The 16,738-nt window shown below is 58.0% G+C and overlaps 2 protein-coding genes across 3 annotated transcripts in view; both read right to left on the reverse strand.

The window, feature by feature from the left end:
• Positions 1–398: 398 nt before the first annotated feature.
• CTSH (cathepsin H) lies at positions 399–7,403 on the reverse strand. The gene is made up of 12 exons (XM_032194855.1): positions 7,317–7,403; positions 7,047–7,078; positions 6,775–6,880; positions 6,609–6,679; positions 6,386–6,490; positions 6,088–6,174; positions 5,458–5,513; positions 4,218–4,299; positions 4,067–4,135; positions 3,290–3,396; positions 1,789–1,914; positions 399–1,188 (listed from the first exon to the last, which is right to left on the reverse strand). The coding sequence occupies exons 1-12, from the start codon at positions 7,387–7,389 to the stop codon at positions 1,113–1,115; spliced, it is 990 nt and encodes a 329-aa protein (XP_032050746.1). The 5' UTR covers positions 7,390–7,403; the 3' UTR covers positions 399–1,112.
• A 189-nt stretch (positions 7,404–7,592) lies between these two features.
• The window catches only part of RASGRF1 (Ras protein specific guanine nucleotide releasing factor 1), a 32,891-nt gene continuing 23,745 nt past the window's right edge, over positions 7,593–16,738 (reverse strand). For both annotated transcript variants that reach the window (XM_032195115.1, XM_032195114.1), the window contains exons 18-28: positions 16,028–16,198; positions 15,624–15,730; positions 14,719–14,831; positions 14,329–14,389; positions 12,766–12,869; positions 12,526–12,610; positions 12,010–12,207; positions 11,361–11,440; positions 10,808–10,925; positions 10,533–10,601; positions 7,593–8,641 (exon numbers count right to left, since the gene is read on the reverse strand). In XM_032195115.1, the coding sequence (XP_032051006.1) occupies positions 8,549–8,641; positions 10,533–10,601; positions 10,808–10,925; positions 11,361–11,440; positions 12,010–12,207; positions 12,526–12,610; positions 12,766–12,869; positions 14,329–14,389; positions 14,719–14,831; positions 15,624–15,730; positions 16,028–16,198 (1,199 nt within the window). In that variant the 3' untranslated portion in view covers positions 7,593–8,548. The remainder of the gene's footprint in view (positions 8,642–10,532; positions 10,602–10,807; positions 10,926–11,360; positions 11,441–12,009; positions 12,208–12,525; positions 12,611–12,765; positions 12,870–14,328; positions 14,390–14,718; positions 14,832–15,623; positions 15,731–16,027; positions 16,199–16,738) is intronic.

A 16,738-nucleotide genomic window follows, 5' to 3' on the forward strand; every position in this document is an offset into this window, starting at 1 on the left:
CCGCCCCCGCCGCCCGCTCCCGCCACGCCGCGCGCGCCCTTCGCGTTGGGCGCGCAGCCGCCGCCCGCCTGCCCATTGGACGGCAGCGCTGCGCCGGAAGTGACGACGCGGCGGGGCCGTCTCCATGGCGACGGGACTCGCCCCGCCCGCCGCCCGCCTCCTCCACAAAATGGCGGCGCGGGGTGATGGAAGAGGGGGGGAGGGAGGTCCCCCGGGTTTTGGGAGCGCCGCGCGGAGCCCGTCGGCCTGACGGGGCCTTTTTGTGTTCGTTTGTTTGTTGTTCAACCACGTTCAATCCGTGTTCGTGATCAGAAAGCAACGCTTCCGCTGTTAGCGCAGCATCTCGTGATGCACGTGACCGTGCTCATTAATTAACACAGCTGTTAACGAGGGGGAAGTGGAGGTGGTTTTTATTCGTCCCGGTAGCAGGCAGGAGCGGGGGCAGCGGCAGCACGACACAACGCACAAGTGCCCTCTGCTGGTGAAAGGGCTTCTCACAAGAGCGTTGTCAAACGGCAATAAAGTTTTTACTTCATTGATTGATTGATTGATAAAAGAAAATCATCCCTTCCTTCACTGCTTTCCTTAAAATAGCCTCATTTGTTCATCTTTTACAGAAATACTAAAACCGTTAAATGAACACGTATAAAACTTAAAAATCACAGCACTCGTCTTTCTCTAGAGAAAGGAAAAATCGCCTTCAGAGAAAAAAAGAAAAGTCCCTAAAAAAGTTGCATCTGCTGACAGAAACGAGTGGCTCGGGGAAGGGCTGGGGTTGTGGTACAGCACCCTGACATCGGGGGCTGCCTGGCATTTGTGCCTCGTGTGCTCCTGGATCTGTCCCCCCTTAGCGCAGGGAGCCCAGCACACGCCACCAGCAGCCGGGGGTTCTGGCTGTGAGGGCAGGAACACGCTTGGTTTGGGCTAGGGACAGTGGGCACGGATCTGCCTACCACAAGAAGCTTTGTGCAAGCAGAGGAATCCACCTGCACCTAACAAATATCAGCAGACTTCTTTCTTCTTCTTGCTTTCTTGATTCTACCATTTAGAAATTCACACGTGATCAATTATTCCTTTCTCTGTATCCACTTTCCGCAGCCTGTGCTCTCTTCTTACACCTGGGGAATAGGGTAAGATGCACAAGCAGCAAGACCACACATATTCTTGCCACGTTCAATAAGGAAATACCTGGAAAGAGAAACAAGCAGGTATGAGTGAGTATTCCCTGCTCCTCCAGCAGTCAGCATGCCTGACACTGACAAACGGTGACTGCTGTCGTGTGAGTTCCTTTCTCACGCCAATGCAAAGAGCAGATACGTGTCACAGAGCTGTTATCTCCAGTAGGTCACCAGGAGATGCCACTCCATTCCCTGTCCCCCCGTACTGCGAGCTAGCACCCAACTATAAAGTTTCACTTGCACCTGGAAATACACAAGATACTGTGGAGCTGGAGTGAACTTGCAGCACGACCTGTTCCTCTTTGGCTGTGTGAGCACAGAAGAGGCACTGCACCACCACGCAGCTCCCGCAGCAGCCAGGTGCATCAACTGCACAGCGGCACTCCCAGAAGCTGATCTGAGGGCCTGGCCTAACCAGTCACCCCAGACCAGTTTTTAGAACCAGCTCTCCTTCACTCCCAAGGCTCGGATGATTTACCTGCCTTTTCACTGATTATGAAACAGATGCGAAATTTCAGCCTGAGAGCATCAGGGTGACCTGGCAGCTCACGTGGGCAGCTGGAATCCCATGCACGTGACATTCTTTTACCAGATACTGGGACCTCCTTACCCATCCATGCCCCACAGAGGGCCCCAAGAGTTCTTAACGATCCAGTAAGGAGTCCCATTTTCTTCTCCATACCCAACAGCTAGGACAGCATGGTTCACCTTGTCGGGAGTGTGCTCACATCGTGGGCTGCAAAAGAAAAATCATGCAGATTTTTTTACATAAAACAATAGCATGTAGTTAATCATGGGTTAGCCAGCATTTTTGACAGCACTGAAACTACAAAAAGAACTAATGGATACTCTGAACTTCCAGCTGTGACGATTAGGGAGGAATGACAAGAAAAGGAGATACAGCTCTGTTTTCTCACTCAGAAATTATTACCGGCTGTATGAGAGGCCAGGCTGTTAGACTATATGGACCTTTGATCCTAGCACCTGGTCTGGCCTTTTGTTCTGAATTAACATCAACATTGTTACAGAAGAACAACACACACACACACACAAAAAAAAAAAAAAAAAAAAGCAAAAGGATTTTTCCAACGAAAAACAGAAGTTCTTAGTGCATTTCACACACTGCACAAGCAACAGTGAGCTCCTCAATCTCACTACACATTTTCTTGTATTTCCTTTGCACTTCCTGTTTTTAAATTGCACTCAATAAAAGTTGCTGACTTGCTATCAAGACATCACAAGCTACATGCTCCCATCTCCACAAATGCTGTTTTTACGCAATTTCAAATTGCAGATCACTAAAAAATCAATAACCACCACTAAAGATTTACTCTTTTTGAATCTGTTAACAGTTGGTCTGTGGAGCATAGGCTGAAACCCCTGGGACACCAATTATTCTATACACTTTGACTTTAAATCTCCCTGAGACATGATAACTTTACTTGATGGGTTCCTTAAACTGGAGTCCTATTACAAAGTATCTTGACTGTCTCCCTGCTTTCACACCCTAGGTCTGCCTGTTGCTCCCAGTCAACCTTTTAAAGTAAACACTTACTGCGTTTATTGCAACAGCAAAGCCACTTGGATTCACGACACTGCCTACTCTTTCCCTTGCAGCTCCCTGGGGCAGATCGCTCACGCTTAGACTCTTCGTTTAATTTTCCCTGCAGTTCTACGTGACTGGGGATTCATTACCCTAAAGCATTTTTCTAGTTCTCTCCAAACATGCACTTTTCCCATTTCTTGCCTAACAGAAATCTACCCTGTCACCATCAGCTTCCAAAGTCTTTCTGAAGTGTACTAACCAGCCCTTTCAGTAGCTTTTTGCCTTTGCTATAGACCTGTGTTTCAAACACAGCCTGGCCTTGAGGCTGGATGGGCTCCCAGCACTGAACTGTCTGCAAGCACGCTGTTCCCTCTTCCTCATGCTGCTTCCCCTGGGAAATCAGCATTTTAAGGCTCAATTTGCTTATATTTCCAATTTTCTGTTTAAAAGGAAATGCAAGAATACAGTCCACTCCCTGTGTCCAGTGCCACAGAGAAGGAGAAATGGCGATGTGAGCAATTCCAGCCCCTCTTCCCTCTCACCCTCCAGGCTCAGAAACACTCACTTTGAATAGACTCCTTTTCTGTAGTGCATGAAGTTACTCGTCACCTCAAACGCAAAGCTCACCGGGTTGTACTTCCCCACCGCTTCCACCATGCCAGCCTCATCGTACTGCAAGAAGAAGATCCCAGGGTCATTTATCTCCTGGTTAAACTGGGACCAGTCACAATGCCCTGGACCAGCAGTCAGAGCACAGTGGCCATTCCTGGCTTTCTGCTCATGGGCAGAAATGTGCCTCTCATGGGCACCAAAACACAAGAACCAAGAATTTATTATTTTCTGGAGGCACACCCACCGTGGAAACAAGGCAAACGCCCTAGCACCTGTACGTGACTGCAGCACTCCACTGGTGCCACCTTCAGAAAAGGGAGCAGCAGGACTTTTAGAGGACTTTTAGTAGCCCACACAGGTGCAGTCAGGATGCAAAGTCTTCCTGCCAAGCAATACAAGCCCATGGAGAGCAGCTTTCAGAGGCAGCCATCACTGCCACGCTGCCCAGCCCTGTTCAGAAGCCTCCCTGCAGGCACTGGAGCTGGTCGCGTGCTTTATAGGTGCCTGAGATCACTGCAGCCTGGCGGGTGCGTGCCCTGCTGAGGGAAGGTGGGTGCAGACACCCCGTGAGCTGGGGATGAGGTGAGCCAGCCCTGTATGGGGTCAGCCAGGCCCCATACACCCTGCAGGGAGCAGCATGCCTCGGGGCAGCCGAGCGCTTTCCAGGTCAGGCCTGGCACAGCGTGAATGAACACCCTGAAGTTTGGAAACGTCTCCCTCAGGGACTTACCTGCGTGATGTTGATAACATCTTTGACGAACGCAATAGCCTTGTCTGGCTGGAACTTGCACGTGCCGTTCTGTGCAGACGGAAAGCGGTCAGTGCCAGAGCCCCCTCTGCACCCCCTGCTGCAGACACGCGCCCCAGCTGCCCGGCAGTACCTCAGCCCGGTACGGGTAGGCGTCCTCCCCCATCAGCCCTTTGTTATACATTATGTATTCGAAAGCTTGGCTTGGCAGGCCCCTGCAAAACAACACAGCCAGCATGCAGATTAATTAGGACGGCAACGCGGCAGCTTCTGCAGAGCACACCAGAAACCTTCCTGCACCTCCCTACAGATATGGAGAGGGAGCGAGGGAAGGGCAGTGTGCATCCCGCACCCTCTGAGGTGCAGATTCTGGTCTGTTCCCACAGCATCTCCCCACCTGGGAGCTCCAAACCAGTCTGTCCCACTGCTGGGCACAGTCCTACACGTGGGCCTGCACAGACATCCAACACCTCCTTCTCAGGGCTCCCTGGGGACAACGCCAACACAGGAGCCCCAAGACACAAGGCCACTGTGCCAAGGCCGTACTGCTAACCCCGCTAACCGAGCTCCACCACAGGGGGACTTTGGCCTCTCCTCCTGTGAGGAGGTTTTCTGTGACCTGTGCCCAGCCTGCAGCCAGGACCCGCAGCTCCCAGGGCCCCAGGACACAGCCTGGGGCAGGCAGGAGCCCCCTGAGCCCCCCTGCCGGGGGGGCACACGTGGGGATGGAAGGAAAGGGGAGCATGACCAGGGTGTGCTTGCAACAACGAGTCACGTAAAAGAGAAAATGCACAAAAGTGGTTTTCTCAGCTCTCTGAGCACTCCTCAGGGACCACTTATCTTACAGGAAAAAAAAAGATTTCAGAAAGCCCTTTTTTCTGCTTCTAGCAGCACCAGTAGGAATTTACCAAAGGGGAAGCAGAGGTTTCTGTGGGTCCTTACAGCACCATGAGATATGCGTGACCCATGAGCAATGCAATAGATAAAACTTCCCTTGCTTTCCCTAAGCACGTTAGAGCCTAGCTACACAGCACTCGTGACTAGTATCTGTTAAAAAAAAAAAAAAAGAAAAAAAAAAAACAAGTATCAGAAGAAAAACTAATAAAGAGGAGGAACAACAGAAGTTAGGAAGTGTTGGAGACTTTGTGAAACATTCTAACCTTCAGAGAGGGTGAAATTAAAACAAGAAAATGAAACAAAACAAAACCCCAAACCATTATCCCTGATACATTTCAGCTCAGGGGAAACAACATTTCAAAGATTCTAAGAAAGAAACATTCCAAGGTCTGGAAGGATCCTAACACCTGAGGAAGGCTGTCAAGCACGGACCACAAGATGCTCATGTTTATTCTTCACTACTTCAGCTTACTTACCCGCTGCAGCCATGGTTGTTAAAAGCCTGAGCGCAATCAACTAACTGCTGCTCCGCCTGCAGACAAGGTTTTTGTGTCAGTGTACGTACAAAAAAACTGCATTCAGAGCCAGGGAGACCGCACACACTGCACACAATGGGCAACGTCTGGGTGCTGCTCCTATGGAGGCAGCCCCGGTGCGATCTGGAGTCACCCCTCTGGACAGGGCCAGCGCTGCCCGAGGCAGCAGGAGGAGGAAGAGGAGGAGAAGGCAGCTCCCTGGGGAAGGCGCCTTCCTTCTCCGGCCTGCTGACACCGCCTGGCCCGCAGGCACTGGCTGAGATCTTGTCCAAAGGTCAAGTTTGTTTTTAACACTAATACCCAGCCCTCGGGTATGTCACTTGAGCGGCTGCTGCCTTTCCGGCCCTTCAGAACAGAAAGGCTCCAGGAGCTCAGGAGTGTCCCCCCACGCTGCTCTCAACGCTCAGCCCCCGTGGCCTCATCCTGCTCCGAAAAAGGCTCTGCCCAAGGCTGGGAGCAACGGGGCACTCAGACCATGAGCAGGGACAGCGATGGGCACATCCCCAGGGACACAGAGCTCTTGGTTTCATGCAGCTGCAGGGCTCTGCCCGCTGCAGGGACCCCTCTTACCAGGGAGAGCAGCTTTCCTGTGGCAATTGCAATCGCCGACTCCAGGCACCCCGTGGTAGAAAAGGTCCAGCAGCTCCCGCAGGGGCCCTGCATTAGGAACCAGAGAGGAACTGGTCTGCAATGCTCAGCGGGGTCACCAGCCAGGGCAGGAGGCACAGCGGGGGCTCAGCCTTTGCCCGGGAGGCTGCAGCATCCTCCCACCCCAGTCCCGAGGGGCTCCCTTGGTAAAAAAGCCCACAGAGGTGCTCTCCCCTGTGGGCCCACTCCTGCTGTGCTGCCCATCGCTCCCGCTCCTCACCTGGTTTTTCACGGGTGTCACGTAGTTTCCTTTTTTCCTCCAGTCAATGGAGTCTGGATACGGCCCCGAGCTGCGCAGGAAGTTCCCCTTCGTGGCCGAGCAGTTCTACGAGCAAGGCAGGAGGGCTGCGGGGTCACACAGCCACGGGGTGCTGGCCCTCGGGTGGGCGCGGAGCCCCCCGCGGCACGGAGCCCCCCATGGCACGGGCTCCCTATGAACCCACCTGGGGCTCTCTCCACAGGTACATCTTTTTGAACTCCGTGAAGGTCAGATCGGAGAACTGGTTGAGGCCCACTTATATGAAAAAAGGAGGGAGGAGGAATGCTTTATTAACCAACGAAGGGCGCTGGGGGGTGGGGGGCGAGGCCGGGGGCAGGGGCAGCTCCTACTTTCGAAGCTGTGGTTGCCGGCGTTGTGCTCGTCGATGCGCCGCTTGTTGCCCACGAAGACCCGCAGCCGGTGCCCGTACTCGGCCGGCCCGTAGCGCCTCCCGTTCTGCCACGAGGCGCACAAGTGGCAGCGCCCCCCGAGCCGGAGCCGCCCCCGGGCGCCCCCCGAGCCGCCCCCGGCCCGCACGGAGCCGCCCCGGCCCCGCGCCCCCGGGGAGCCGCTCCCGGCCCGGCTCGGCTCGGCTCGGTCCCCGGCGGCAGCGGAGCTTTACCTGCAGCATCCAGGCCTTGAAGAGCTGCTCCTCTGCGGGAGAGAGGACAGCGGCATGGCGGCGGCTCGCCCGGCTCGGCTCGCCCCAGCCCGGCACGGCACGGCTCGGCTCGGCTCAGCCCAGCTCGCCCCAGCCCGTCCCCGGCCGAGCAGATCGGGCCCGGCGAGCACCCGGAGCGGCGCAGCGAGCCGTGCCGACCCGAGCCGTGCCGTGCCGACCCGAGCCGTGCCGTGCCGACCCGAGCCGTGCCACCCCATCCCCTCCCGGTACCTTGGGCTGTGACCGCCGAGGCGGCGGCGGGCGCCAGGAGCGCGGCCAAAGCCAGCAGCACGGGGTAGCCCATCGCCGAGCCGTGCCGTGCCGAGACGAGCCGAGCCGTGCTGAGCCTCCGCGGGGCGGAGCGGGGCACCCGGTCCCTCCCCGGGGCGGGCCGGACCCGCCGCCACCGGGCCCCCCCCGGTAAGGCTCCCCCCGACCCTCCCCCGGAGCCGTGCGGGGCCGGCGTTCGGCCCCGGGTCAGGCTGATAAAAACGGCAGCAGTCCTCGTTCACCCTGAGATAGAATAGATTTATTAGCAAGAGGTAATCAGGAAACATATATTTTTACAAAAATGGAAATATTTTTCCAAACAAGCTGTAAGTTGAAATATTTTAGGGCTTGAAATAGAATTCTCATACCACGAGGTATTGCTTACAGCAAAAGTTTTCTGTCTGTTATAGTGGAGCATGCCTGCCACTTTAAAGTTAAACTGTGTTTATATACTGTACAATGTAAAAAATACATGGTAATATTCACAGAATAAGCACTACATTACTATATTCCTGCTAGAAGGTGGTTAGACAGGATTACAGTATATGTAATAAAAACACTCGGTCATTTTGTCTAATTCTACATCATGTTACTCAGTTGTCACAAGGAATACGGAGCTGTAGCATATCAACAGGAGCTTGCGGGAGCAGAATGCAGCTAAGGGCACGAGGTCCGTTTCCTCTCCCCGCTCGCAGCGGGCTCGGTTCCGCGCAGGAGCCCCCTGGCAGGGGGTGGTGGCACACAGGGAGGGCAGCTTGGTCCGCTGGGGTGGCTCGGACGGGTGGGTGCTGTTTCATTGCCCTGCAGAGCCTGGGCCACGGCCGCGTCCCCCTGCCCTGCAGCCCGGTGCCACGCAGCCGCTCCCCAGGCTGGGCAGGGGAGGCGAGTGCCCGCGCGGCTCCTGTACGTCCCCCCCCCCTGCCCTGCTGTCCCCGGCCCCCTCGAGAAGAGCAAATGACAAAAATTAACATCGTGGAAAAGAAACCGGGACTCCAGCAAAGTGTCAACGCGTGAAACCTCAAACAACGCGGGGAATCCTACGCGAGGGCTACTGCGGCCTAACACTGAGGGGCTGGGTTTGCTCGGAGAAGCACAGAGGTGGGAGTCACTGCAGGGCGCCCGACATGAACAAGGAGCTATGTACAGTATGCTATAGCGTGTGTACACGAGCAGCCGCCGGCCGCTCTCCGGCTTCAGGAAGGCAGCTTGGGCTCTATTCGCAGGGACGCTTCGTAGAGGGTTTCCTCATCCATCACGAACGTCTGGTCCAGCAGGTACTGCGTCACCTGGGGACGGGGCAGAGCGTTAGCGCTGTGCTCACCTCCACCCCTGAAATGAGGAACGGGGAGAGGCCGAGAAGGGCCCGCAGTTCCTGCCAACAGACACAGGCACTGCAAGTGCTTATCCCACCCCAGGATTGCAAAGTCATCCAGTCCCCACTTGCTCTTCTGCTTTTCTTGCCTACCCATCCTCTGCAGGGCTGTTTTATCAGCCACACAGCTCTCTTAGGCTGAGAACACCAAATCCTGATAAGGAAGGCCCTCTAACCTTAGCACAGGGAACGCAGGCTCTTGCTGTGGGAATGCTGCTGACAGGGCAGGACATTTGCTCTGGCGTTAGCAGAAAACCTGCTAGCAGTTCCTGGGAGAGTTTTTCCCCAGTGCCATTTTGGGTCCTGGTGCAGCTGGTGCTGCTTGGGGGCCATGGGGTGGGGGGGGTTGTGGTCAGCTGGCAGCAAAGCACCAGCAGCAGTTGCACTCGGGGGGGGGGGCAGTTTTCAGTGGGTTTCTCAGGCCTGGGGAGCTTTCACAGACACTTCTCCTTTCCCCAAGCACCAGAGGCCAAGAGGAGGCAGGGATTCATCTGGTGCGTCCCGGTGAGACCCAGCTGCACCAGCCTGGCCCCTCGCGGGTACCAGGCTGTGGGTACCCAGCGCTGCAGAAGTGAAAATCAGAGCCTGGATCCCAGCTGGTGGTCATGGTCCAGAGGAACATGAGCGGCTCCTGCCACCACCCCAGGAGCCCCCAGCACCGGCAGGGGGGTTTGGTGCCACGGCTGGGGCATGGCACAGGCTCAGCGGATGGCTGCAGGGCACTGCTCCAGGATGGGCCCTGCTGCTTCTGGAGAGCAAGAGCCCTGCAGGCAGCGGAAACCCCGCACCACGACGATGTTTCCTGGGTGGTTCCCCTGTGCAGCAGCAGAGGAAGCACGAGGGTGGCCACAACTTGCCATCTCCTCACACATGTGGGGGGCACCGCGTGGCAGAGGCCACCAGCGCCAGGCTGGGACAGCCCAGCTGCAAGCTGGCTGCTTGGCACAACTTTTGGGGGCCGGGGGAGGACACAGAGTGGCTCTGCTCTGTGCAAAGCTGCTGCAGGGAAGTGGCAGCACCAAGGGAGGGCACAGCCGCTGTGCTGCATTGCACTGTGGTCCCTGCAAGCAAGCAGTGCATGTGCTTTATCATCACTCCAAGCAGCCCCAGGAGCACCCCAGGGTGCTGGCTGCTAACCACCCACCCTGCCCGCCCCACACACAGCTGGCCAAGGCAGCCCTTGGTGCACACATCGCAGGTCCCGTGCTGTTAGCCACACGCTGTGGGTGCACGGGGCGCTGAGCGAGCACAGCCTGGACACGACCCCAGCTCTGCCGAACGCCCACAATGGCAGGAACCACATTGGGAGAAAGGCCAATGCTCAGCCCGTGCTGGGCCTGTTGCATCCAGGCGTGGCGGCTGTCTGAAGCAACGCCTCGCCTGCAGCACCCAGGGGAGCTGCTGCGGCTGCCCTCGGTCCCTGCAGCCCTGCTGAGCCCCTGCAGCACAGCACAGCAGCAGCAGGGAGGCACCAGCCACATTTCTGCTGCAGCAGCAAACACCAAGGGAGCACCAGACGCGGTCCCACTGCCACTTGTTACTCATTCCTCCTTTCAGCCCCAGGTAAAACACGAGCTCTGGCCAAGTGCCTGCCTGGGAGCCGCTCTCCTGCACAGGGGAACCCCCCCCCACCAGGGACCCCCTCACCCCCTCGCTGTGCATGGCTCTGCTGCTCCCAGGCCACTCCAAGCACGGGGGGCACAGAAGTCCCACATCTTCCCCAAAGGAGCTGCCACAGATCCAAGGCTCGGGCGCTGCAGCTCAGGTTGGGCACGAGGAGAGGAGGGAGCGTGCGGCCCTCGTACCTTAGGCTGGTGCTCGATCTTGTAGGAGGTTTGCTGGAACTGGCGGATCTCTCTTATGATGTGGGAAATCTGTCCAGGGAGAGGACAAAGCTGCTGTTAACGGCTCTGCCACCAGCACTGCCACCACGTCCCGGCACCAGCGGGGCAGCGAGCCACCACCCTGCCCGCATCCTCCCACCCCAGCACATAGCGGGGCCGCCTGGTCCCCTTTGTACCTGTCCAGGACCCAGAGCCACCGGTCCCACAGCCTGGCACCGCGGGGCCACAGCACTCACCATCCTCATTTTGGAGAAGTTCACCAGCCCGTCCTCGGTGTAGTTGGGGGTCCCCTCCTCTATGAAGGCCAGGTCGGTCAGGTACATCCCCAGGTAGGGGACACAAGGAGGGTCGCAGCTTCAGGAGCGAATGGGAAACGAACGAGAGAGAAAACTTCCTTACTCGGGGCTTGCCTGGGCTCTGCAGGGGAGGGAGAAGGGTCGGGCCCCACAGAGGTCAGGGTTTGAAGGGTTCTCTAACGCACAGGGACTCCAGAGCTCATCCCTGCTGCCTCCCTGCAGGCTGACACCATTAATGAAACCCACCCGGGAGGCCCTTTTGTTCACGTCTTCCCACACTGCTGCCCGAAGGAGCAGCACATTATTTGGGATCGCTCCACAAGCTGCTGCCCCGTGCCTGCTGGACGGGACTTCCCGTCAGCATGGGCTCTGAAATGAGCTCGTGAGCGAGGTCTGGACCCGTGGTGCCTGCACAAAGCGAGAGCCTCCCCGACGGGGCGCAGCGCTCGGCCGGGGCCTGTGCCAGCCGCGGGGCATCGCCGCCCACACTTACTTCTTCAGCGCCTCCCTCAGGTTCTTGAACCTGCCCTCCGACGACACCAGCTTCTGCAGCTTGTCGATCAGAGCCTTCGTCTGCAAGAGACCCAAGGGTTTGGGGCAGGGTGGGAAGAGACCCCGTCCCCGGGGAAGCCCCACGCCGCCCGCCCTGCTGCAGCCGCTGCCCGGGGTGCTGCCTGCAGCTCCTGGAGGCCTCCGGAGGAGCTGAGCGAGCACTGGAAAGCAAAAACCTCCAGCATGTACCAGGGATTGGCTGTGCACAGCTCCCCTCCCCTACCTCCCACCTGCTCCTTCTCCAGTGCCTGTCTAAATTTACAGGTTTGGCTTTTTGCAGGAAAAAAAAAAACAACCCACGATGCTTCAGATTCCGAGAGGAGCCCACACAGCGGCTCCGGCAGCCCCTGGGCGCAGTCAGACTCGATACAAGCTATTTCTGTACCAACTAAACCAACACGTGAATTAATTTTGCTCGTCCATAATTGGTACGAGGAGCCCAAAAAACAGCTTAAAGAAGCGCACACACACGTGTGCACTGCAACAACCACGCTTCAGAAAAGGCTCCTGGAGCTGCAGGCACATCCAGCCCGACCTGACGGCCAGGCAGGGCCGGGCTGCTCGGGGCACAGCTCAGCCCCGCGCCGTACCTGCTTGGAGACCTTGAGCCAGGTTTTCTTCAGGCGGAAGATGGCACTGCGGTTGAGGGAGGAGGTGATCTCCAGCACGGCGTTGTAGTTGTGCAGGCAGCGGCAGATGTCCGCCACGGCCACCCACTTCTCGATGGAGCTCACTCGCGCGTTGATCTCCTCGTTGCGCAGGATCTCAGACGCTATCAAGTTACTGACCTTCAGGAGGACAACAGCCCCAGCCCGGAGTCACAAGGGCAGCAGCCTGCCCCCCCTCAGTCACAAGCTCTCCAGCTTTTTTTTTTTTACAAGATTTCCCTTTTTTACAAGATTTCCCTTCGCTGCAGCATCAATGGGTGCAGAGGAGCCAGCACGCCTGTGCCACGAGGCACCCCACCTGCAGTGGTTCCCCAGAGCACCGAGCACCCATCGAGCACAGACAGAGGCAGACAAAACCTGCAGACCCCAGCCCTGGCCAACACTGGGCCAGGTGTGGCTGTGCTGCTGCTCCTGCGCCCTGTCCCTGCCCGCACTTACGTCGTTGAAGTGTTTTGTGTTTTTCATGATGTAAGGAGTCCTCTCGTTCTTCTCCAGCTTCATCCAGCCTTGCCCAAAGAACTCCCTGCGAAGGACAACGTGCACAGCAAGGCTCCTTCCCCACCGGCCCGCAGCACCCAGGCCCTACCAGCCCTAGGGGTGGCCGGGACCCCCCGTCTGGGCTCCAGGTGGACCCTGCGGGTGGGTGGGTGCTGACCAGGGACCACCTGGGACACTTACTCGTACGGGATCTTCTTGAAGACGAGGTGATCGAGCAGCGTCAGCTGCTCCGCTATTTCCAGAGCCGAGTGATTTTCGAAAGGCTCTGCTTTGACCCCCTCGGCCTAAACAGGAAAGGTGACAATTAGGGCTAATTCGTTAGGACTTCTCACAACTCACAGACATGAAATAAGGCCAAAGGCATCTCCGGTACCAAGAAATGCACCAAGAAGCCAGGAGGGAGCTCACGGGGCAGGGTCCCCACGTCCCACCAGCACTGGGATCTGCCGGCTTCGTGCAGCCCGGGGAGCTTTAACCCCGTTACCACCCGTGCACATGTGCGAACACCAAATTAACTCATCTTGACTGCAGTAATTAGGTGTCAGCTCCGGAACAGGCCCCGGCACGCTGATTTCTGTAACCGCTGCCTTTCTGCTCCACGTCTGTTTAATTAATAAAGCACCAGGGAGTCCCAGCTGGAGCAGCACCACTCCACAAACATCTGTGGGGTCAGCAGAGTGAGGACCTGGAGCTGCTCGGGATGGCTTTTCAGGGGACCTCCATAAAAGCAGCACGAACAGGGACGTCCCGGTCCCCCGGCTGCAGCTGCCCAGGTGCCCACAGCCACCACCCAAACCGGGGGAACTGGGGCACAGCCACAACTTCTGCCCCCAGACCCTGCACAGGGCCCTCACGCAGGGACTTGGCTGTGCTTTGGCACTAACACCTCAAATCCCTGCCCTGCCTGCAGGTCGCTGCCTTTCCTGGGTGTTTTCCTTAAAGCTGGGCTCCTCGGGAGGAGGGGCAGCCTGAAAACCTGGCTTTGTTTGTGTTCTCCCCTTCAAAGGCAGTTTGCAGCACCAGTGACTGCAGACAAAAGCCTAAAAAGCCCTGCAGGGACTCAAAAACTCCAGAAACCAGGAGGCAGATCCGAAGGCTGGAGGCACTGTTATTTCAGGTGCACCAGGCCGATTTGAAGTGGCTCTTGGTTTTTGCCTGGGAACCGGCTTTGTTTTCGCTAAACACAGAGAAGTGGCACCCGTGCTGCAGCCACCCTGAGGTGTGTAAGTTCACTGCACGCTCCCTGGGCTCTGCTCACAGGCACAGCTCTGTGCTGGAGCCAGCTGTGCTAACACTCATTGCTTTGAGCCCACACACAGCAGCGCTGGCACAGGACGAGGACACGGGGACACCGGGAGCCACGGAGTTCTCCTGCGCCCCTCGGGCGGACACGTCCATGTGTCTCTGCATCGGTGCTGCTGTGGGGTGCAGACAGACAGACGTGGCTGGGGCAGGATCAGAGCTGCCAGCACCAGCAGCAGACCCAGCTGTGCTCACTGCTGGCCCTGTCCTTAAACCTGTCCCTGAGCTGTGACACCCTGATAGCGGCCCTGGAGAGCTGCTCCCTGCCAGGCCGGGTGTGCACAGGTCCCGGGGGGCAGGAGGAGCCCCGCAGGGCCCCGTGCAGCCTCTGTCTGTCCAGCTGTCTGTCCAGCCGCAGCAACAGGACCTCATCAGGGCTGCTGTGCCTGCCCAGCACCTTGTCAAGCACCCAGAGGGAGTGAGGAGGGGAGAGGCACTCACCATCTGCACCACCTCCTCCAGGGTTATCTGGTTGTCTCCGGGATCCTCCTGCGTCAGAGTCCTGCAGCACAAAAAGGCAGCGCTGCCTCAGCTGGGGAAGCGGTGGGGCCACGGCGTGCCCTCATGCTCATGGGCTTTCACAGGTACTTGGTGTTAAAAACCAGTGAGAGGCACAAGGGGCGGAGGTGGCATGCCCTGCTTGTGGCCCCCGCGCTCCCATTGCTGCTCGGATGCGCAGGGACGCAGAGAGCCTTTCCTCTTTGCAGGCACCTCCTGAACCTGCTGCCAGACCCCGTGCTAGGGTTTCATGCCTGCTTTTATCCTGGGTGAGAGCTGAAAGCAGCCGCCGAGAGCGTCCAGGAAAAGCAAACGGCACCAAGGGCCCTTTACCTTATAATGTTGGCCGCCGCTTTCCTCTCCTGGGTCAGGAGCTCGGGATCGTGAATAACTTCCTCCAGAAAGCTAATCACTCTGAACTTCAGCTCCTCGTTGGTTTCAAAGTCCTGCCGAAACAGGCACAGTTACAACTTGAATCAATTGTACTCCCATTGTAGCTCTCCTCGGTGCCTGCCTAAAGCCTGGCTTTAATCCCCGCGCTACCCACGGAGGGGGCACAACGGGGCCGGCTGCTCCCACCCCACGGCGCCTTGGCCAACACCCTGGGGAAAACCAGCAGGAAATGCTCTGGGCTCATTCTGTAATTTGCATTGGCATCTCCTGGACTGGGAGAAACCCATGGCCCTTCCCAGTAACAACTGGGGGGTGCCTGCGCCCAGCGCCCCTCCCCGGCCAGCTGTGCCCCAGCCCGGAGAAACCGGCAGCAGAGGGGGACAAGGGACAGCAGGGGAAGCCCCAGGCTCTGACCCTGATCTCATCCTGCAGCCTCTGTGCAGGAATCAAACCCAGCTAACCCATTTCCAGCAGCACCGTGCTGTGGTACCCAGCAGGAGGATACCAGCAGGTCCCACCCCTCCTCGTGTGCACACCAAATATGCAAACGCTGCAATCAAACCACCTCGTCCTTTGTGCCATGCACGAGAAGCTCCAGCTCCCCTGCTTGGCAGCTTTCATCTCCTCCCCATGTCCACTCATTTGCTTAATTAAAAAAAAAAAAGGGCAAATTGCCTTTCCAGCTGGAGCCTGGCTGAGCCCACAGGAATGCAGACGAACCCGTGCCAGCGCTGAGCGACCCCAAAGAGCACTCCAAGGCTCCTGAGCTGCCCAGCCCCTGCGCCGTGTGGGAGCCCACCGAGCCTGGGACCCCCCAGTGCCCATCCCAGCCCCCCCGAGCACACCTGTGAGTGTTTGGAGACCCAGTGCCGCAGCACGTTGAGGACCCTGTTGGTGGCCGCTCTCCGGATCACAAACTCCTTGTCCCCGTTCCGCTGGTCGGTCGGGAAGCCTGCAAGGACAGCCCGTCATTTAGCACAGCCACAGCTCCGCCTGGCATTGCTCAGGGCTATCTGCAGGACGGCGAGGAGGCAAAGCCCCAGCTCTCCCAGCACCGTGAGGATGCAGGAGCCAGCAAGGCTCAGGGCAGGGGGTGCCTGGGGCCGTGCGTGCAGCCAGCTGTGGGTGCAGAAGCTCTGTGCTGACCCCAGAGCCAGGGTGCTCCTGGAGGAAAACGGCCAGACACCACGGAGATGGGCACCCACAGGGCTTGTCCCTGCAGTGGGGCAGCCCAGGGCCTGTGCTGTACCTGCACTGGCGAGGGACATCCTGCGGTACTTCTCCTTGGTGGGCGTCCCCTCGTTGGCCCCCGCCGTGGCTATGGCGAAGGCGGAGGCGGCGGACAGGGCGCTGCGGGTGCTGTCGAGCTCCCGGCAGGACGTCATCACCACGCCGTTGTTGTAGGAAAACAAGGAGAAGTCTGGGGGGACACAGCAGCACTCAGCCAGGGCAGCAGCCCCAGGCAGTCCCCTCCCCGCAGCACCCCGTCCCCGTGCCAAGCCCCCCGCCCTCACCAGCCCACGTCTTGCCCAGGGGGTGAGCGGCTCTGGGCACTGAGGTTTCATCCAGCACAGCTCTAACAGAGGTTAAGCCCGCAGAGTGCTGTAGGTAACATTCAGGTAGCTACAGGGGAGAACCTATAAGATCAGTGCTTGGTGCCAGGTCGGGCTCACGTTTTTGCAGTGTGGCTCACTCCTAAAACGCCCGATCAGCACAGAGCTGGGGGAGAGGGAACAGGAGACCCAGTAAGGAGCGCAGACGCAGACCAGCTCTGTGATCTGGGCCAGGGACTTTGGCATTTCCCAGTTCCCTTGCAGCAAACTAAAGGGCAGAGCCCTACTCCTTTCCACATCTGCCTTAGGTTTATGCCTGCATCTTTCAGCAGGTCTGGACGGCAGGCTCGAAGGCAGAGGGCAGCTGCCAACGGCCCATGAGTTGGATGCGCACAGCTCCCGCGTTA

The sequence above is a fragment of the Aythya fuligula genome, chromosome 11 (assembly GCF_009819795.1).
Source record: "Aythya fuligula isolate bAytFul2 chromosome 11, bAytFul2.pri, whole genome shotgun sequence".
Taxonomy (NCBI): domain Eukaryota; kingdom Metazoa; phylum Chordata; class Aves; order Anseriformes; family Anatidae; genus Aythya; species Aythya fuligula.